This window comes from Saccoglossus kowalevskii, chromosome 5 (genome assembly GCF_978046115.1).
Source record: "Saccoglossus kowalevskii chromosome 5, keSacKowa6.1, whole genome shotgun sequence".
Classification (NCBI taxonomy): Eukaryota; Metazoa; Hemichordata; class Enteropneusta; family Harrimaniidae; genus Saccoglossus; species Saccoglossus kowalevskii.
The window spans coordinates 40,463,842-40,487,620 of NC_140645.1; the positions used below are offsets into that span (position 1 = coordinate 40,463,842).

General features: G+C 34.8%; 1 protein-coding gene across 3 annotated transcripts; it reads left to right on the plus strand.

Annotated features, from left to right (window-relative positions):
• The first annotated feature begins 273 nt into the window (after nt 1-273).
• On the plus strand, nt 274-22,071 carry LOC100370100 (uncharacterized). 3 transcript variants are annotated; one of them, XR_014929588.1, is made up of 5 exons: nt 274-434; nt 1,684-1,710; nt 11,944-12,095; nt 14,071-14,249; nt 21,613-21,824. XR_014929588.1 is itself a non-coding variant. In XM_078007764.2 (4 exons), the coding sequence occupies exons 1-4, from the start codon at nt 357-359 to the stop codon at nt 21,647-21,649; spliced, it is 294 nt and encodes a 97-aa protein (XP_077863890.2). In that variant the 5' UTR covers nt 274-356; the 3' UTR covers nt 21,650-22,071. The 3 variants fall into 3 exon arrangements, 2 of the variants coding, with proteins under 2 accessions (XP_077863890.2, XP_077863889.2); XM_078007764.2 differs by lacking the exon at nt 14,071-14,249 and having other exon boundaries at nt 21,613-22,071; XM_078007763.2 differs by lacking the exon at nt 14,071-14,249 and having other exon boundaries at nt 11,944-12,107; nt 21,613-21,944.
• The last annotated feature ends 1,708 nt before the right edge of the window (nt 22,072-23,779 follow it).

Here is a 23,779-nt window from a genome sequence, read left to right on the forward strand (position 1 = left end):
AAAACACCCAGGACTGTTTGTATTGTCGTAATCTTCGTCCATATGTATGCATCGCGGCAAGTGCTTTCCAGTACGGAATATGTATATTTTATAACCACGTTAGGTGGTGTTATTAATATTAATGGTGCCTGATAAAGTATGCTCACCTAGGGGATACTCATGAATCATGTATGCCCCCACAGTGTTTTGTCCAATAGGAGGCTGATATTTAATTGTCGACTTTAAAAACCAATAACAGAATTTATAAAAAAAAACGGCAGTTAGAGTTAGTAGTCATAGCATTGCACAGAGCAGGAGGTGGAACATCAACATTTGTAACTTTGCATAAGTTTAGACTTGCATCAGACATTTTGAAAATGAGGACGTCGCTTGCACTTGCTGTTACAATTCTCGCTATTGCGATTTTATTTTCAAATGCAGAGAGTAATTTTGTGGTAAGTATATCCCACCATATTTTCAATTTCGCACAACGTCTCGCGTATGTGAGATTTTCCACTGGCTTATACTTTAATATACATTCAACGGTTTCAATTTTCTAATCGATTGTGCTCAGGTTAATCAATTTAATTCAAATATTAAATTTGCATTCACGTAACATTATATGTGATGCAATCGCGGTAGAAATTATCTAAAAATAGCGTGCAATATATCTAAGATCTTATTATTTCGGTACTCGGAGAATAATCATCAGAATTACATATTGTTATTTCATGAGAAACATTCTCCGTAATATGAATGTCTGTAATTTAAGCAAAATAATTACTAGTATCTTAAAGAATGCCACGATTAATAATTGAGTATTCGTCTTTGTACTTTCGAACCACCGGCAGAATTAACAAGACAACGTGTAACTATTATTCTAACTAAGCGGACAAGGCTTTTGACAAACAACGCACACAAATGAAAAATAGCAACTTGTTGTTGAAAATTCAACAGAATAATTATTTAAGTCTGTGTTTAAAAGTTGTATTATTACGTGATGTATCAATGTTTCCAAATGTTCATTTTACGAGTAACATTGCTAGCGTTATTCATTCGTTGCCCTTGTGTATATTGTATATCTCTGAACCGTTGTCCATTCCGCAATTAGCTGGTTAATTACACAGGTGTATTTAGCAGAGAATTGAATAGCATAACAGGTTATATATATGTATTACTATTGAAACAGATTTAGCATACATAACACATACCATACGGTTGCATGAGCTTGGAATATTAATTCTTCAAATTGAAAACCGTTTCGTATTGTAATAAGCATTGTAAGACTTCAGCTCAGTGAATTGAACAATCACAAAACAATGTTGCCATAGGTTACATATTTGTATCGTATTATTATCACGTTTATGCTTTTTCCTACACAGTTCGTGCATGTACATTGCCATTATCATTCCTTTGACACTACTTCCTAAGCTTTATCCCTAATGTCATGTATATATATTGCGTGTAACTTGCAATCAAACAAAATTGCTTCACAATTCATGTTCGTGATTGTTTGTCAAATAAGCTTATTCGCGTCTTATGTATGTAATTTGACTTTAAATGAAACACTAAATGAGCAAACTACTGCAATGGTATGCACATACTCCGATTAATGCTTCATTTTGACTCTAATGTCTGGTTAGTTTAAATTTACTTGTAGGAAAGCGATATTGATCCATTTTGTTTTTCTTTGCTGCTTTACAGGGAAACTCTGGATCTAAAGGTATTCCGGTAAGTCTATTTAACATTAAACGGATTTTGCCTCTTCTTAGCCTCCACATTCATGAATTATGTTGACAACTGTAAATTCATGATGGATTGTCCGCTATGAACTTAATCATTATTTCATATATTGACGTTATCCACAATGCGGCTAATCAATCCAATAAGAAAAAAAGGTAGAATACTAATAGAAATTATTAAAAAAATACAAACTTTAGTTAATTCACAGGGAATAAAACGTAAGAATGGTACCTTCATCTGGCAGTTGATTATTATTCGAATACCATGAGGTATTCAATCTTATCATCTGCATACTAGATAGCGATGTACCGTAATACTTCTTCTTTTATCGGTTTCACGGCGCTGAGAGCCATCATGTATGTACATGTAGGACAGAGTGACTTTCGGGACACGACGTAGCGCAATATAAAATAGCAAAACACGACTTCGTTCTGTGTGTATACATTGATGTCATACATGCGCTAAGTTATATGTGACATTACTGAAAGAAGACGGTAAATGACATGGCTTTTTAGCAGTTTAACTCATTATATGACAAAATGCTATGAATGACTTGATTATAACGTTAATTAGATTTATAATTAAATTGTCAATCAAGATTATAGGGACACCGAGTCTGTTAAATGGTAATCTATATTCAGTTGCAAGGATTTCTGAAATTACCTACATCAGATTATTTGAAAATTATTTTTTATCAACCATGTATGCTCGTTTTATACTGTGATATGATAACTTGAGGATTATACCTATCTGAGCCATCTTATTTACATGACAATTACCAAAGCGCAACTAATTATACCACGTGAATATTTGTTACATTAATTTAGTAGATACATGGTCGTATAACAATGGATGTATTTATACTACTATATCTGTTACTAACACTTTCAGTCAGTTTGTTAATTCTGGGTCCGATAGAATATAACTATTATCTGATATAGTGATATAGAAAGCACCGTATATTATTTCCTATCAGATGTCAACATTGTTAAATGGATCATTTAATTATTTTGTTAACTGAATGTGTATATGTATTTATATTTATTTCGTATCATCATCGCTATATGTTACTATTTTAAATAATTAATACATCTTACTACCTTGAAATACGGATAAAATGAGGGCAAATCTAGCCAATGTTAGCATCGGTATTATATGGTATGTATAATTCAAGGTCGTAAACTATGACCGTTTTACGACACTTGTTGATTACGACACATTATGTTTTGTGAGTAGAAATGAAACAGTTTATAGCACTATTTTGCATGTCTTTGCAAATTACGGGCGAACATTTTTGAAGAAATTGAAATTTTTAAATAAACGTTTCGGCGCCGAACCCCGCTCGCGACTATAAACATCAATTTGTGCTACTGCATACACTCATGAATATTCAAATTATAGATTCCAAATGTAGCAAGTGTGTTGAATGTTTATTGTGGCTGACAGGTTTGAATCAATGAAAATGATATACTATGAGTATGTAATAAGCTGCTGCTTTCGGCAATATGGAAAACGTGTGATTACCGGTATGGTAAATGTATGCATACTCTCTTGATATCGCATATACCTTCTTGTGAAACAGATCGAAATAATTACAAATTATAAGAACAGTCGTATAATACTGTTCTAACGTTTAATATTGATGCACAGAATAGTTAAAGGCACTCTCGAATCAAACCGGAGATAATTATCATGTTCTAAGTTACACCAGCTTTAGTTGTACCCGGTAACTAAATCTATATATATAACTCGTAATCTTGCGTTCATATCAGCGTAATACTGGGTAATGTCACAAATGCACTGGCTTGCAGGTAGTCAATATTTCCGAGGTTCATGCTCTTTAGTTTTTGAGTATGTTCCTTTGACCAACAGTTTTTTTTGTTCATGATTTATGGACGAGGAAGGCTTGTTCTTCACACATGAATCAAGTGATTAATATTTGCATATCGTTGCCATACAATATAGGAATATCTATCCACAGCCAGATAACTAAAAGCATATAAAAAATGCATGACTTGTTTCAAAGAAATTGTCCTTCAGGAAAAGTGTTGCGTATGTCAGTCCGTCACTTCGAAACTGACTTGTTTTTGTTAAACCCTATTCATGATAAATACAATACATTGCCATTTTCTAAGGAGTGTTCTCTCAGTGTGACCCCATGCCTTGATAACAATTTTAATTGTGTTGTAAATCATTGACGACTTTGTATTACACGAGTGATTTGAACTGACGACTTTTGATAGAACGTCAATATGTAAATTCATCTTGTCAATGGAAACTCACTCACACTATGTACAGCCATGATAGTCATAAAACGAATGTGAACGTGGGACCATTGTGATACTTGTACAAAGACATGCATATGTTTTGACCTCGAAACACATCGCTGATTAATAGATGCTTTTAAATATTCATACTGTCATAAATGAATAAATTGCCAGGGATTGTAAGTGACAACGAATGAATTGAATAATGCTATTAAATTAACGACTCTTTTGCATTATTGATCGAGCTTTTAAATAGTGAATATACATGAACTGGTCTGGAACAAAAGCGTGCAATGCATGGATGGGCGCAAGTCGTGGCTCATTTACTATTTAATAGACAATTTCACATGTAAAACTACCTGTTGAATACCAACCCAAAGCGAGATTGTCCGTATAGGCCTGTCATGTAGTCCAACACACGAGTTACTTATATGAATTCTTGACCAACCACGGCCATAATGAACTGTTATTCAATGTGTATATATCAACGAACATATTGAAATAAGTATGGTCGAAAACAAAAGACAATTAATTTCACTGTCACAGTGATTTCTTATTTCAATACTCGTGCGATATCCCGAAATCTGCATTAGACCACGCAAATTGTAAGTAAAAGTATGCTACATAAACGGGAATGTGTTTTGTGACGGAGATTCTAGCTTAAGATTCATTAAACTTGATTAATAATTACGACCTAGTAGAAGTGCCTTCAAGTTGAATTGTTACCACGGAGTCGGTCGTCAATATTTGCCTTTTTGTTTCGGTACACAATGCTCACCTGTAATCTGTAATTGCGATTAACGACTCCGTTCGCCAGTTTCTCATAAAAAGCGACAGACATTATATTGGTTACTTCCAAATTGTAACGCTATAAATTCGTCAGGGTGAATGAAGTAGAGGTAGGAATATACCCGCGGCATTTACAGTAAAACAACAAAGTTCCCAATATGACAAATAAATGTTTGAATTTATAGAACAGTAATTGAAAACTAAATGCATTGTAGCCTAATCGTTGACACAATAGGAGATTTACTGCTTCTTTGATTGTTCTATAACTGTGTCTATGCGCGATAACACATACGGCTGTAAATTGAAAGAAATCCTCCATGCAAGAATAAGACTATTAAGGAATAACTGCCTCTTTCAATATTGTTAGAAGCTACAGAATGATGATATTTTAACAAAATTAATCTGTTCAGCGCCAGCCACCCGACAGGGCAATGTGCGTGCGCACCTCGCAGCAAGCACCTCACGTTACCTCGGAGGTACAGTTTTTTTTCAAATAGAGCTTTTATGACGTCAATCATCTCTTATAGTTTTTACATTTTGAGATCGACAAAACATTGACTAATGTTAGAATCAGTTACATTGACATTCATAACTATACGATTCTACCGGCGTTGGCATTTGTGTGAGGGTCAGATAGGGTCAGATACAAGTAATGTACTAGCCTTAAGCTTGTTGGCATCGTGAAAGGCAATTGCTACTGTTGTTTGTGTTAATTCAGTTGAGTATGTTGGTTTTAAATCGTTAATTCTAATAGAATTGGAAGCAGCTGTATTGTTAGTGGTAGATAAATAGCGCCCGTTAAAAGGTGCGTACCATCAACACATTGTTGCAAGCCAGTAACCTAGATGTTATGTTAAAGTTGTCTAAACTGTATTCGATATCAACCAGACACATTGAGCGTTTTTTTTTTACTGTGATCTTTCAAGCGTTATCACCGTGACGGCCCCGTCAATTACACTATGTAAGTTCTAATATATGGTATACTATTCCCTCCATATCTTTTCATTTAGAAGATTGCTACTGCATACTGTCAAATCAGCATTAGTCATCGCTCCTTATCATGAGAAATAAATTGTGATGTTTTTAACAAAATGTCACTTACTGACTTAATATTAATTATTGTATAAAATGAATTAATACATCTATTGATGATACATGTGATAACATTTTACCCGTATTTAAAAGTAGTAAGATGTATTAATTATGTAAAATAGTAACATATAGCGATGATGATACGAAATATATATGAATACATATATACATTCAGTTAACAAAATAATTAAATGACCCATTTAACCATGTTGACAACAGATAAGAAATAATACACGGTGCTTTCTATATCAGGTGATAGTTATATTAAACACGTCCTATCCGTGGGTTGCACAGCACTAACTATCAAGTAACGTTATCGCAATATGAATACTAGAGATCACAAGTCACCAGAGTTGTGTGTGCATTTGATTTTAATACTTCTGTAGTTATTTATATGTGATGGGATCATGGCTATTTACAAAGTGGTGGTGGATTAGTGTTCGGATTTAGCGCATACTGTGTGGTTCAACACTCAGTTCTCGTTTTCATTTTTGCATAGGAGTGTCTGCGTTAATGATAGGTCGCATGTACTCCTCTTATTATTAATACGGGATCGATGATTCGATGTTTGCATCCATAGTTCTCGGCATTTAGGTTGCTGTATTTAACAAGAACTAAAGTAATTGCAGTGAGACGCAAACCAAATGAGTCTCTTCTGGATAAAGTCCACTTTTTATGCTGCCAATAACAAGAGACGATTGCTTGAAATAATTCACATAATAAATTTTAAATTATATTATATATAGTTTTTGGCCAACTTAACAACATGGTCGTAAATCACAATTACGGGCTATTATTCATCAACCATGCATTTCTAAGCACGCAGTGTGGATATGATTTCGCCATCAATATCAATTTCAAAATATCGCGTAACTTAGATTATAGATTTAGGAACAATCGTGCTCTCTGCAAGTAGCTAACCTTTGCAATAATTCGTCGACGACACAATGTAAATATGCCATTTGAAAGGAAGATTATACTCGCATATGGAATAAACTTTCTACTTATGAAAGTTACAAATCACATATACTGATTATAAATATAAGATAGAGCTTATTTGGTGTGTTGGGAGTGTGTTTAATGTCGTTTTACCTAAAGCCAATGTTTCTTTACATGGTTTTGTAATATACACATTGTCGTAAATGTATTTGTACTTCACTCTTAGCGCTTTCAACTGATTGCGTTTGCCGTATGATGTGACTATGCGTATAAAATGAAGTTGACTTTACTAATCTTTGACGCCTGGCGTTCCATTAGCAACGTGAAGCGTGAATATAACAGTGATAGTAACCTCTGTCACGTGTTCGTTAGATCTACTGTAAATGTATTAGTATGTAAACCACGTGATAAAATATAACCCGCATATTCGTCGGATTAATTATACAGAGCGGGTACGGCATGACTAATTGGCGGCTGTAGTTCATCAAGCCGTGCCGTGGTTTAGCTTCCATTGATGTTATTGCAGTGACACGTATTCAGATTCTATGAATGATATACTAATTTCAATTTCATTTTCCACCAACTTGAACAAATATGACAGAAATATGACGCCGATAACTTCATCAAGTTTTATTATTCTAGCGCAGAATTATTGGTTGAAATCAATTACCCAAACTCAAGCAAATAGAATTCCAATTTCATACTGTCAATTACAGGAAATGGCCTAAAATATCGCTATGTTTGTTTCATATTTACATTTTATGGATAATATTTCTGGCGGCATCCACGTTTTAGTTTTATGGTTTACGTCGGCGGATGATGGGAACAAAAAAGACTCTTGACATTCAGTTGGTAATTAGGGGGTGTAATGTCATGGGATTTGAAAACCATTACGCGTCAACGAGGGATGTGCCTGTAATCTCAATTTGAAATCTCTACGTAAGAGGGGATGCAACATTACAGATATATTCCAGGTCTGTGATGGAACTTCTATTTCTTTACCTCAACAGTGGCTTTAGGCGACCACGACTAACGCATGCGTAACCAAACATAACTAATGACATGCTCTGCTCTGCATGAATAATTTCATCATAAATTCTTGACTTATTATCTCATATTGATGACGACATTTTACATATAACAATGTTAAGTCTGTATAATACTGAATTGTAGCCAGTTGTATCATATAATTCTCAAAAGGTGCACGTAATATGTACTGAAAACGCTTAGATCCAAGTTATACTGAATTGAATAAAATTAAAGGGCAGTTGTTGTCACAACGTTTGTGTTGATAAACATTGATTTTCACGTGATCCAATGCGCTTTTCTGATGAAATCACGAGTACGAGTTTTGTTTGATTCAGGCGCAACTTGCACAAACTATCGCCGGTGACTCGTTCAATACCTTCCAATCACCAAAAGCTTGATAATCTCTCAGATTGTACTCGTTGATCTACAAAACAGTCAAAGTCGCCACCTTTGTTTATATGATTTCCACATCTCGCGCATGCGTGGCGCGACGACCACCACTCTTTAAAACTCTGCTTTAAACGTCTTGAAAATAACAATTTGTAAGTAAATAACCAGTGGTAACTAAAACATTTAGTCCTCCAACAAATACACTATAAAAGAGTTTATGAAACTAAATGACTTAGCATTCCGGTTTCATCTCATAAATAAAAAAAAAGATCGATACATTTCTTGTTCATTGACCCTGAGTCGGTGCTTGTTTGTCTATTAGCCTTCAGAAATAAGTTAATTTGTTAGACTTGATAAAACGCTCACAATTCAATGATAATTTCGTTATTGTGACTTTCGATCTGAGAGAAACGACAATATTCACCAATTAAGGACAAGGGAAATGTTAGGCGCTTACTAATGGATTCACTATTCTGAAACCGGATTTGTGTATTGGCTTTAATCAATTCATGCCCTTTCTCGTAATTACTAAGCTACGCATGCCATATTAGCGAGGTCACGGGGCTATCGAGATATGCCATACACAAATCAAGCTCTAAATTGTTCATTTACCGCTAGCCATGCACCTGTCGTACTCCGTTATTAAATAGAGCAAGCCAATTATAATATTGAAACTATCTCGAAATTCAATACGTGTTTAAGCCTGGAAAGTGGTGTATCGTTTACTTTTTTCATTAAATGCTTGATGCATATCTATAATTAAATTGTATATGTAATTCGCAGCTTCAGAATCTATGGTAATAAAAAGTAATATTCAATGATGAACAGGTTTGGTCCGAAAATGTCTTTACCTGGTTTAAACCCCAATCAAATTCTCACAACAGTAGATATTACAATAAATGTAAAAAGGTATAATACAATTTATTGCAATTAATAATCTAACTCACAACTCGATCGGCAAATGCGCTCTCTATTACGCCACGTCGCACTGTCCCATACAGACAGCTTGACATAGCGTGTAATGAGTACGCACTTGTAATGACTAGATGGACAAGCATAATTCGAATATTCGACGTGATAACAAGTCAAATCAGTTATCACATCATATATTAACAAACCCGTATTTACTTGCTGCGGGTTTTTAGTCCAACTTTGAAACAATCATTCGATACCAAACATGATTATAGGCTTAAAGTCGAACATAACGCCGTCGTCTCTCTGTATAAAGTAAACATGGCTGTGTGTATGATCTACAATGGCTCCTCTAATGTTCTGTAATTAACCAAGGCTAAAGCAGTCTATTGGGTAGAACATCTAATCGTCCGAAACGATGTACAAAAAAACATAACGTACATCGAAGTAAAAAAAACATGAGTTATATCACTGAAAACTAATACATCACGTCCAAGTCCCATAGGGGCATTGTAACATCATGTAATATGATGTATCGTAATTGGGAATAGATCAGTTACTATTACGATTACACATATAAGATGATTCATCATGTCATGCTAGTTGACTGATGTTGACAGGACAGATAATTATCCTACACTCATTTACATTATAGTAAATGAACTGTGAAGTATAGGTTATAACAGGAAGTGATGTCACGGTATATTAGGTAAGCAGGTCGTTAGGGTATACATCATGCAGATAGAGCGTGCGATATACAAATGAACACAGTGGCAAAATAGACAAAATTAACCAATGAATATAAGGTCATGCATTCGGGTATAGTATATTAACATTATCGGTCCAATGTATCAGCGTTGAGTTTTTCATCGGATAGGAAGCACGACAAGGAAAATACTTGTTATCAATACTTGAATGCAAATAATTCGCGTTACTGAAACAAATATGACATTGCAGACAATTCGTTTTTTTTTTCAAAAACTAAAAAAAAACGGAATGTCACGTGGTTCACTATTGATTCGATAACTCCAAGGATTTGATTTGATTCAAATACCGACGCGGAGAGTTATTTTATCATTTTCGCACAATGCAACTTTATATATAACTGAACATATTATATATAACTGAACATATTATATATAACTGAATTTAACAAAAGAAAAACAACACACTGCTCAGATTGTCAGTTGTATTGAATATTGACTATCCAGTATACATTGCTGTATATAGCTGCGATTGACTGCGTTACAATTCACTTCATTCATTCTAAAATAATGACAATGTATTCGATGTGTATTTCAGTTTATTGTTCATTTCAGGCAATTGATTATGGTCATATGCAAACTCGTGTTCACTTCCAATTGTTGAGAAGACAAAGCATCAAATACTATACAAACTGCCTGTAGTACTTTCACAAATACGACACACATATATACACTGTTATAACCAATCGTACTCATAATCATCGTAACAAATCGGAAAAATTATTTAAACGACAGAAAATTTAGTTTCAACTCATAATTGTTTGCTTTAAGCATTGATATTATAATGGAATTCCTGTAAATTCAATGGAGTCAGTGAGAGATAAGAAAGATGTCTGATAACTATATCTGTACACTTGCACTGACGAAAATCTACTCGACAAGTTTAAGAACCCGACAAAGCCTTTATCGTGTATACTGTAAAACACATTGAATTAGCTACATGCCATTTTAGTGAATTTGACTCATGAATTAACAAAATCCTTATTTAGCTAAAATGCCAACAATCTAATTGCGGGAGTATACTTTAGTCTATATTAGCGACATCTTGAATTAACAAAATTACAGGTTAGCTAAACTAGATAAAATGACATTTTACAGTATAATGTCATCATAGCATATGGCATTGTTCAAATGTTATTTGTTCAAAATGAGGATATACATATATCTATAATGCAAACGGATCATTTAGAGGGTATACTGCATTTGATCATGGGACCCTCTGTTATGGCCGTAAGTTCAGTGTCATAATTATTCGCACCAGTAACCGCGGTATGTTTGTCCATGACACCAACATTTACAGTCAGTTCCTTTTAAAATTCACGAGGTCGAAGCCGCCTCATAGTTTTACAAAAAGCATTACATCCACAGTATGTGTTATTACTACAGTTGTATTTATGTGTATAGTGTAATCGCTACAGTTACCTGCACATAACTTGCAATGGATGTATTGCTACATAACTGTACATAACATGTAAACCGCTACTGCGAATCACATGTTGCACCTTGACTAGGGCTTTCAGCTTTAGACAACGTGTGAAGTTGACGGGGAGATGTACATCAATTATTTTAAAACCTCAAGTTGGTCAAGGATGAGGTTATATCGAATAACATGTAATAAATAATTACCAAGGCTTACCACTATAAATCATCAAGCACTGTGGGTAGAGCCTTTGATGACTGAAATATTTCGACATCAATTAAAATGGTCATTTTAATATCATGTGGTATGCAAATGGGGCTTAAATTATACTTTTTGCAATTAGATAAATAAACCTTAGTTGCTCCGTTTATATTGTGCATTGCATTGTGTGCTTGCTGTATCTTTAATTACGTCGTTTTCGTTATGGTATCAGTCATAAATTTAAACTCATGTGGCTAGGCTGAATTTTCTATTTTTATGAAAGGAAATTTCCATATTACGGAGCTCCTTGGATACAAAATATAGATGTTCTGGCTAAGCAATTGTTACTAAATGAACTACTAGTATGATATTTGTTTCATTACCACGATTATTAATGTCTTGAACTGTTCCGTTTCAGTGTGAAGACGGTAACTTGCTCGGCAAACATGAAACATGTATGGGTGGAAGCCGATTTATGAAATGGAAATGTGAATGCCAGTGGCCGTTCGCATGCGACTACTCTCCATTGCACAAAAGTTATGTGTGCATGGGAGAAGAGGACTATGACAGGTATTTACTCCGGTATGTTTGTTTGAAGATGCAACATGGATATTGAGTATTATTGCCATATTTGTATTAACTAATATGTATTATTCATTTAATAATTCCTTTTGGCGTGCAATGATAACGACGTGATTGTAGTTTTCGTTAAACCGACATTTGGAACACAGTCAATAATGGGAATCACGTAACAGCTTATTCCCGCTGAGGCAAAAGTTCTAAAGGCGATGACAAATTGTACCAGTACATTGCCTACATGTGGAGCGACGCCATGTTTCTTGCTGTTATGCCGGCACACACGTTTTAATGATTTCACTGGGGCAAGCTATAGTGATCCGTGTATTTCAAGCTTACGCGAAGGAATAACAATATATGAACAACAATGCTCACAGTGTAACCATATTGCATCTTTAAGAGTGTAGCTTCCAAATTTAGAAGCTGCACAGAACAGTACAATGATACACCAGTCTTATTAATCAATAGTTGCAGGGTAAGGTAAGGCTTATGTCACTTACATGCTGTATATTTGTAGATGATTTTATCGACTGTTCACTCTCTTCTGTTTGAAATGCATTATTTAAAATGAATAATTTGACAATCGTTTGAGACGCCAACTATGGACCTGGAAGCACACCAAATCTCACAGAATGGTCGTAGTGTGACAATAGTAAGCGTGAAATAAATTTGATTTTTCAAACTCAAAGATGTGGATGTCCACTTACAGACAGACATTACATATAATATATGATTAAAATATTATTTGGGTCGGTAGTGTTGCCGCTGAGCGACAACTGAACTTTTCAAGCTTGAATGAAAATGTCATGTTTGAAGACGAAGTTGTTGTAATGTGTTGGCCGCTAACCAAAAGCAGTTAATCAACTGTTCTTGAATAATAATGCGTTCTTTGTGAATATTTCTGGGGATTCGGGATTCAATTCGCGATTTACCTGATCAGTTGATGTCATTCAAAGAACCCATTCTGCTAGACTTGCTAAAATGCGAGCATCACTTCGTGTTTGATGGCCTCAATAGCTCATAAAAAACGCCGATTCATAAATCGAAACAAATTGTATAGATTCATTTGGCGTGTTCGATTTCCTCAATTAAGCAGGAAATAACTGTCCTTGATATTGATTTAGAGTCGCATCTTCGATCAATGATATTTCACTACTGTTTATTTTCCCAATGCAATTAGCCAACCGTTAAACTCAGCTTGTGGTGAGTGATCAAGCTATTTATTACCAGATGCATTTCAAAATTTAAAAGGATAACACTCATTACACTTAAAATAAACAAACCTCGTAGATTCAATACAATTAAAAATATACATATTTTATCTAGTTTTGCTATAACCATTAAATATTCTCAAATGTCTATTCCCAGTGACTATTTGATTTAAATACCTCGCAATGTAGACGATAAATAGCCCTATCCTATGCAATAAATACACAGATAAGAGACGCAAACAGGCTCTCACATTTACTGATTTCGAATTTAAAAGCAACAATGTATTTCGAACAAGTAGGCTTATTTACTAGGGATTGATTACCACATGGCATGTACTATTATGTTTCAAGGCATATATATTAGGTGCGAGATATCGTAGTAACACGAGACGAAATGTTTTTATTGCCTTGCGGGGTTTAGCGTTTCAAATTTAAGAAAGAGTGTTTGATAACGGACACCAGTTTTTCGAGTTTATCCTCAAGACATGTAATCCATTAGTGTCTATGAATATATTGGCACGTAATGTACCTGTCAAAAACGTTGATTGTAAAAAAACCGGATGAATATAAAAGCGATGTACAGTTCCCTTGGGTACTGATCGCTATTAATATTTCAATTATCGTATCACGTTATTACCGTTATCAGCAAATATAAAAAAAATGTCATCGCGGATGGCTAGCTAACTTTTGTAACATCTGACATTCTGAAGTTTGCATGACCTTTGACATTTGGCTTTTTGATGGATTTTAATTTGTAGAGCCTCGTGGGAAAAGCCAAGGCTTCGACCCCGTCATCTAAGTACAAGCATCGATGTAAATGGGCTAAGCATGTCATCAATTTGTAATATATGTTTCGCATCACGGGACGATATATCGAGAGACTAGACTAATTTAACGGACTTGGAAATGAGATAAAATTCAACAAGTATGGCTGCCTGTAAGTTGTGTTACCACATTTTTGGTGTTTTGATACAAATACCTTGTAAATTGCTTGCCTATTATCCTTCAAACCAACCGCTAATATCCGCTAACAAATTATTACTTGCTTCTATTGTTAAACTAGTCATATTGTTTATTATAATTTTCTCTCGTTAATCTGGCTAAAATGCCCTTATGCCATCTCGCATGAATCATGCAATAAAATGTTCTAAATGTATAACCATCACAGGTAAGACAGAAAGAAAGGAATTTTTCTGAAAGGTGTGAACAATTGTCATACAATGTGGCAGAAAACTGATTCTTAGAATCAAATTGAATGTATAAAGCCAAAGAAGCAGATTATGTCAATGTAAAGTTTAGCTGGGAATATCTTTGAAATACAGTAATTTAATTTAGCATCGTTTATAGATAGGACACTTATATCTTAATATATCTGAATGTGAAATGTTCTGGCTTCTTTAACTTTTGTTTTTAACATAACAAGCGTTAATTGAAATTTATCTTGATTTTAATATTCTCAGTTTATTTACACCACTTCTAGAAAAAAATGACATCGCAGTATTACTGAAGCCACATTTTGATAGTAGATACTAAGTATATATTTACTACTAATAATCCATGGTAGCCAAATTCTAAAATATGTCCAAAATATTTATTTTATATGTGTATGTAACCAACCATTATGGTCATTATGGAAACTCTTTCCGCAAATATACCTGACTTTCCTTCAGCAGAGTCGACATTTTCAAAATCATTGTACACTTTACACCCAACACAAGTCAATATAAATTGATATTCATTTAAAATCCACCAACAATATATGAATTACTTCGTACTAAACTCCGATATTTCTCTACAACTAATCAATAACTGTTTCGATTTCGGGATTGAAATTGAATGCATACTAAACAAATAATATAATTATATTGTGAGTATCTCTCGTAGTGAACGCAATCTAAAAGAGTTTGATTACATCCAATTGAACGTTTCTCCAATTTATCCCATCATGTGCATCTTGCTCGATCAATCATGATTTTTAGTATGGGAACATTCGAAAGATTAACTCACAGCATGCATATTGATTGTCTCGCATGTATAAAATACTCATAACCTCATCTATTCTGATGATTTGGATTATTTAGCATTTTAGTGTGGGTGCAGTAACCGTTGAATACAAACCGTGAAATAATAGATTGTTACGTTCTCTGAATGCATAGATTCCCGCGAGTATTATTTTGGGTAGTTTATAATAGGAACCATTGTATATCACATCTAAATCGAATTAATTCATCATTACACAAGATAACGATGTCAATGGTTAGGGATATCTTGCACGTTTTGTCTACTGCAAAAGGGATTACACATGAAATGAGTTTTCTGACAGAGTAAGCATTTAAGCATTGGTGTTAGATTTGCATATTTTATCCGACACAACATCTACTCATTATGTCAATTGTATATGTCATTCACTGGGAAATCAACATTTTTTTTTTGTAACACTTCGCTAATTATTTGAAATATTTACAGTGATTCAAACGAAATTAGCGCTTTCGAGCCGTACGTATAACTGACGTACAGAAACAAGTTTGAAGGACACCAACAAAGTTAAGGATAATATAGTCGTAGCACAATCTCCCGCAGACGAATAACAATTGTCCAACAATATTTACTTTAAAACGCATATTACGTTGGTACTTATTTTTTGGTATATAAATATAATCCTCAGTACATTGTAATTGTATTTAGTGATAACATTTTCACAAAAGTGTAATGCAGTGATAACGCACGTGTAGAATGCTCAATCTGCTCAATACAGTTTTCAGGTAGAAGGGCATGGGAACACGAGTAGCCTAATTAGACAATACTCGTGAATCAAATATTACATTGTAATTTTATTCGCCTTGCACAATTCGTTATAGCAACGTTTTATATGCATCTTCATATCTATCACTATTTGGAAAACAAAGAGTTTTCTAGTTAAATGAACGTTGCGGAGAGTTTATATGTTATGTCAGTTTCTCGTAAAGACACCGTCCTGCATAATAAGTCTATGCAGGTGTGAATGGGGAATGTAATTACGCCCATAAATATCAAACGCTGGCAATTAGTCGCGATTTTTCATCTCATGTCGCTGCCAATAAAGCTCAAATTTGCGCTCAGGTGGGACATTTCACGTATCATATGCTAGTATAATATTAATAGATTTAAATTAGTTAGTTTGTTTCACTCGTTTTGTATACTATTATTACCAAACACATTGCATGCTAATTTCCTAACCGTTATCACAACATTCACATCAAGTACGTTAAGTATACGGGTGTATACCGCTAGTGATCTGCTGTACTAACATTTCACTGACGAACAAATTTGAAAAACCATGAGTATTTAGTGTCATCAACGCGATGCGAGGTGAATAAAGATGATTTTGCAGTTGATGCGTGCACGGTCAAGAAACTAGATACATGCCCGGTACAAACACATACATGCGTGCTCGTAGTTAATATTCTAATATTAATGATGTATAGCGATATACTCATGTCAATAAGCTAACAGAGTGCTTCCTCCTATGGTATGCTGAATCCGAGTACGTTCCAGTAATTCACTGCGCAAGCGTATTGATGAGTTTATTCATCCATAAAATTAATTCTGTGTTGTTAGTTGGAAAACGTTTGCAGTTTTAGATAACGAATATCCAACTATTATTATTATTATAACTATTATTATGTTATTTAGTAAAATTATTTCCGGGCTGTTTCGAGTTGTTGCCTCTCCTAGTGATTTGTTTTCGGTTCAAAAATGTCTCGCAAACCTAATACTTGCAACTCAGTACAGCGTGTTTGGGAGGCGGGGCAGACAGTACTCTCAGGAGTACCGCTGAATCGGCAATCAGCTTTGAGACACACAGTCAAACAAAAACACAACCTTAAGCGCTTAAAAGTACATACTGGAAAAGCGTAGTGTTCAAAGTGTGAATTGGGACTACGTTTGTGGGATGCGTGCCACGGCAGACCTTAGACACTAGTCTCCCGAAAGTACTTAAAGCATTTATCTGCCGTGTGTGTTTTTGTAATGTCTTCAGTAGCGCCCCATTCACAATAGTCGTCGTCACAATCGACAAATTCACTCAAAAAAGACCTCGCATGGAAAAACCGTCGTATTATCGTGTAAAATAACAACAGATATCCCGTTATTACGTTACAGACGCGTTAGTGCGGCACGCATCCTACCAAAAGAAAGTCCGCGTATTTCCTCTATTTTTTTTAGTGGTCTGAGTCATGTTCTACAGTGCGTTGGTTACTTAGCTCAAAACATTTTCTCGAGTCTTACCACGGCCGCTCATTGCAATGAAGCCACATTCAAGCATGCATGACAGTTGACATTTCAGTTCATTCCCAGTGGCCTGGTGATGTGACACACACATATGAACTCACATCTGCTCGTTTTCGCACAGTTTATTTGATAAGAAATCTAATATGCCCTCCAGTAAATTATTAAATTTAATATACCTTCGCATTGTGGAACTTCGTTAATTAAAATGTATGACGTAGTGTGGTTCAACTACTGATGTCAAACGAGTTTTATTTACACGAGGTCTACAGCTCCGAATTATTGATTCCGTACAAAAACCTGCTTATTTTCTCAGAGTGTTTAATAATTGCTATAAATTGTCTGCACGAAAAACAATTCAATCTTATCTAATCAACTTTATTCTGAAGAATTGAATGATTTACTGCAGTCTAAAATTATTATAGTTTGGAAAAATTGGCGCCAATAATGTCGAATAGTATTACTAGTATGTGTGTTCTTACCCCGTGCAGAATCCATGCGTTCTACTCGAGTGTTGAATAGCCCGTTTAACGTCCACTCCTTTGCATGTATGTATTCCTATATAGACGCTCTTCTGGAAATCGATATTTTTGTTCTTAAACGGGTCATACCTCCCGTTGTTATTAGGGTATTTTATTAGTCCCCGTTCGGACGCATGACCCCTGTGCGTGCGTGTGTGCGTATGTGTGTGCGTCCGAACCTGTATCTTAGACATGCCTTGACTGATTACATTCAAACTTCATACATATATCATGCATACAATTTTACATCTGCACATCAATTTCTTTCACAATCAAGACGGCCGAATCGCAGCCATTTTTGTGCAAAAAAATCACCAAAATCAAGCATTTCTGGAGTTCCAGAACTGAATCTCGGTTATTTATGGATGGATTTTGTTCAAACTCGGTACATACATTAAACAGTATGGGTCCCTGGTGCACTTTATTTTGTTTTTCAAATCAGATTCAAAATGGCTGACTGGCGGCCAGTTTTTTGTAGTGAATGCGGTTCTGGCATACTTTGACTGATTATGTTCAAATTTTATATATTCATTATACATCATATCATAGATATTCAAAATGGCCGACATTCTTCTAAGTAATGCTGTTCCAGAGCGACATCCCTCAGTATGGACAAGTACTCGTTTGACGATCAGATACATTTTAATGTTAACAAATCACAATCAAGCATCAGCTTCTGAATCCATATCTCTGACATGTTTATGTTCCAACTATATTACTATAAACAAAACTATATACCTTATAATTTGATAACCAACCGGGACTGTGCCATGCATGGCTTGTTATATATATTTTCTTCGATTGTTCGTGGGAGAATAATAATTAAATGCTCGCATGCTGTCTTCTGGGTAGAAAGAGAACATGTATCCCTATGTGAGCAATAACGAGATGTAGAAAGGAAGAATTCTCTAATGTTTAATTAAATTTAATTAGTTGCTCATACAATAAGTCTCGCTGAGGAAAATACAAGATAAGACTTTATTGTCCTGACATGTGCCTTAGGCATACTGGGCTTATCACAATTATTATTAAATTATTAATGTAAATTCGAAATATGTTAACTTTTTTATGAATTAGACAATCGAACATATAACACCTGAAATATGCCTCAATTTTATAATATGGAACAATTTATGTTATTTAATCTAACCTCTCTATTAATCTATTAATCCAACCGACTAAGCTTAAGTTAGATTAGAACAAGTCTAATCTTGTATTCTTTAGTAATTGACCGGCGGTAATTAAAGACGCCAACATTAGAGTTAGTTATTCATCGACAACTTGATATACGAGAATATATTCCTAATTAGCTACATTAGCATAATTGGCTGCATGCCTAATTGCGTACGTCAAGCAAACTGACAGGCATCGTCTTAGGGTCTCTTATTTACTAGAACTAATTAGCTAGTAATGAAAGGTAATATATGCATAAATGAACAATTATTTTAACATGTTATGAGTTAACGTGCTTTCGTCGTGTTATATAATATGAGCTAAACAGAACCAATGAATATGCTTGTACGAGGACGTGGTTCAAATTAAACAAATATGAGTCAGATGTGCAGAAATCCCTTTCAGTATAGTCGGTGCCTCAATTATTATGCATTCAGTTTTTTAAGAAAAATGTACTTTAATCGCATGCACCTGGTCACATTGTTTTTTTAAGACGTGCACATATGACGTAGGAAATACGTGGTTACACGAATGTAGCTGCTGGCACACAACCAGAGTTGATGATGGAGGTTGTGCTGCAATTACAACAAATTACCTAAATTACTAAGAAATTCATAACATAATAAAAGCATGCTGGAGCGGATGTTCTAGCTAAATTGTCTATGTACGTTTCTGTTAATGTTGAGGTCAAACAAATCTTAAATAAACATCGCCGGTTTCGTTTTTGTTCGGAGATTCACTCAGATCCGAAAGCTTGGCTGATATGTGTTACTGGAGTGGGTAGATTAAACTAATTTTAGTTCACCAAGTTTGAAAATTTGTAAAATAAAATGTCTTGTCTGTTTAGCTCACAGTATCGTAAGTTACCTTCTACGCAACAAATAATTCAATTGAAATTAGTACGTAAAACAGTGCTGTCCAATACAATCCCGTACTCTACGAATATCTCAGCGATGCAAATGATAGAAAGCAGAACACATGAGAATAAATTGTTGTTTTGGATAGGAACAAAATGGAGATCACTGAAAAATGTAAAGAATACCCCCGTATACCATTACGGTTGTCTGACGTCTTAGAAATTGACACCGATACCATACAAATGAACACGAGCATGTCCACCGGATATGACGTTTTATCTCAATTACTGTCATAACTGTCGTCCGTTGTTTTCTAATGTATATGCTTTTAGCGGTTTGATGTACGTTTCCAGCCTATTACCGGTGCATTACAAAGTTGACATTTTTCTTTGAGATATCAACGACGAAACATTCTGCTGTATGTATTAGAATTTGGGGAATTTACGCCAGTGGGCGTCTTGAAATAGTTCCAAGCTAATAACATTGATAACACATTGTACAATAATGCCAATGCCATTTTCATTCAGACGACAACTTTTATGCGCGTAAAGCGAGAGACGTATTTCAATAATACGACAAAGACTTTTCGTTTTAGACATTGTGAATTTATTTCGTTTTATTTCGTTAATCCGGAAGACAACTGCTTTTGCCATAAAAATTCAGAATATATTACGAATTATTCGTAGCGAAATGTTTTTCATGTGCATACCAACGATATTTGTCATAATTACCGAATACACAAGACTATTACAGCAAAAAAAGATAATTCGCTATATTCTCAATATTGTTTGCATTTTATTTGTCTTAAATTATGCCATGCACTTCGAGACTTCACAGTCTCCGCAGATTTCAGAAGCAGAAAATGTCACAAAAATACACCATCAGTAGAGAAATAAATATAAATAATTGCAAAGTAAACAAGTCTAATTTAAGAACATAGCTCCACTATTTTTTTCATGAACTTGTTTCGACTATTAATTATGAAATTTAAATATGATTAATTCCCCAAAGTAATGAAGTAGGACCCCGTTATATTAGTTTCAGGCTCGTTGTGCTATCGGGGTTTTACCGAGTTTAGAACACTTAGTCTCTATGTCCTAAGTATATACAGTCATAGATTAGCTTCTTAATTGGTAGACTCGAGGTGGAAATACAACAACAAATCAGCTGGTGAAAAACAATGGTAAACATGTATAGGTTTCACACCACAACTAGAACGTATATATTAGGCACGGTAATCCGTATAATTTTGATTTTGAAAGTTGCAACGAACCTCCCATTATAAAGTGATGTCTCTGAATACGACCTAAATATATAGGCCTCATTTGTCAATATCAAAATTTAGAAAAATTCGTAGTTATGATTGGTGCATGATTTGAATGAACAATATGTACAACGGCTTTTATTAGCTGCTTACATTTCCATTTACACTGCATTTGTTTGTGTGTTTCTTGACTTTATACATTATTTGTTTTTTTCTCAGTGACTTTAAAGATACACTCAAGAGATTCATATTTTAATAACATCATCGCGTGACGTGAGGAAGAAAGGTTTTTATCATCGTTGTGGATTCAGAAGAACAGGTTGAAACAATTTCGATGGAAAAAACACGGTTATTTCCGATAGACGCTGCTACGATTATACACCTCAACAGCGCCCTCTAAACGCACCACCTGACAGTGTTGTTGTAGTACTTCTTTCTGTTGTCTGCGCTGAAGTTATTGCCATGCCCGCCAAATGATTATCCATTATTTTGATGTCAAAATCAATAACGCATATATTTTGTTCAAGGGGTGCCTTGGTATTTGAAGAAGCCGTTTTTTTATCATTATGTATTAGGTGTGTATCGAGTCAAGATGGAAGACAACTAGAGAGTAGGATGATGTAGTTACCGTGAACACCAGCGTCTATCCGAAATAAAACTAGAATTATAAAACAAAAATTACTTATTGTATTGTAATGTGCGTACTTTTACGTTTCACATTGGGTTGCATGTTTTTTTATTTAATTTTAACGGTAACGACGATTAAAGACGAATAATAGTCATTGCTGTACCATACTGAAGTAAAAACCAAATGATTTCCCGTGGTAACACAGCTTATCAATAACCCGATTTGAAGTAGCACACCAGTACATGAATCTGAAGAACAATATGTCCTGGAAAGATCACGACTTCATTCCGCATTCCCTTAAATTCCATACATATTCTAAATTCCAGTCATAGTAAAATACTAGAGGATAGCCATCTACAGTGATACATCAGTGCTATTGTTTTGCAGTGATGCAAAACATGTGATCCTAGTTTCGCTACTGACGTCATTGCCTCTGATGTCGAATTGACTACGGGATCATAGCTATATTTGTGTTTAGGTATGCAGTGCCTCAACGTACTACCAAGGGCGCCATCAACGACACGAATGTGTTTGTATATCGAATCGATCACTGGGGGCGCTATTTGCTTTTACGTTTTGAAGAACGTGTCACAAATCGGTTACTTGATAAGAAGCAAATGCTATAGGATTTTTACTCATAAAAATACGTTTCGTAATTTCACTATCTTTTCTCAATTTGTCAAATTTAACGATGTAATGTTAGTTGTAGTGAATATGTATGTAGTTGTAAGACGACATTGTTTGTAACTATTTTGATAGAATTCTGAATTAAATGTTGATCACTTTCAGCATCTGTCTATATTCATCATTTGAAATCAACCCAATAGATGTCAACTCTTTGGACGGCACATTTTTTCCTTCAGAAGTAGTGAGTTTACAATATACTATTTAAATTTATTAAAAGTGAGTTCTCAAAGTATATTTTAAATTCTGATAAGTTTAATAGTGAAACTGCTCCTGTCTGTTTGAATAAATCCTGGAGCTTCGCCATCAACGTGAAATACTAGTACATCCTGAGAATACCGCCCTCTCGCGGCGTATTAAAAAATGCAGTTAAAAGCTTGTCATTTTCTGGATTGATATTTTTTTTCAATTAAGGCCACACTGATTTAATTTTATGGATGACATCCTCTGGAGACCCCAAAACCAATGCGAGAGGGCGAAAAAAAAAAAATGCCAAAAAAAAAAAAATGCTGCTAAAACCACAGGACTACGAAGCTGGTATTACGAATTGAACCACAGAACACAATGTATCAAAAAACAACAAGAAGTCTTTATTTGTAGGAGGCACATGTTGATATACACATCTCGTACTGTATTACTGTCACAGGTATAACCATTTCAGACAAGCTCTAGTACATGTAGTCATGATGAAGTACCTTCAGTCAAAAACACTGCATTCAAGGTACAACATGAACATCATTTTCAGTACAAGTCAAGGCGGAATGTACATATCACTACTTTATGACAATAACTAACAGAACATTGCAATGATACAGAAATGTCCTTGCTTACTCCTCTCTACACAGTAGGGATTAGCTTTAACCAATCTCTCGTATAGCTGTGTAAACGTCACAACTCCCTGGCCGACGTCAATTGCGTACCAGTCTACAACAATCCCTCAGTTTTTCCTCTGAACTGTTATGCTCACGTATTCCCGGCAACGCAATACGCATGTGCAGAAGATCATTTACGACAAAATTGGCACGTTTTAAGATAGTCCAAAAAGAGTTTTACGACAAGCCGGCGCTTTGCGAC

Excerpts from the sequence above, each read along its gene's own strand:
- LOC100370100 (XM_078007763.2), top strand. The coding sequence starts at position 357 with ATGAGGACGTCGCTTGCACTTGCTGTTACAATTCTCGCTATTGCGATT. Across the intron at positions 435-1,683 it reads ATGCAGAGAGTAATTTTGTG|GGAAACTCTGGATCTAAAGG; the intron begins GTAAGTATATCC and ends GCTGCTTTACAG. Across the intron at positions 1,711-11,943 it reads CTGGATCTAAAGGTATTCCG|TGTGAAGACGGTAACTTGCT; the intron begins GTAAGTCTATTT and ends GTTCCGTTTCAG.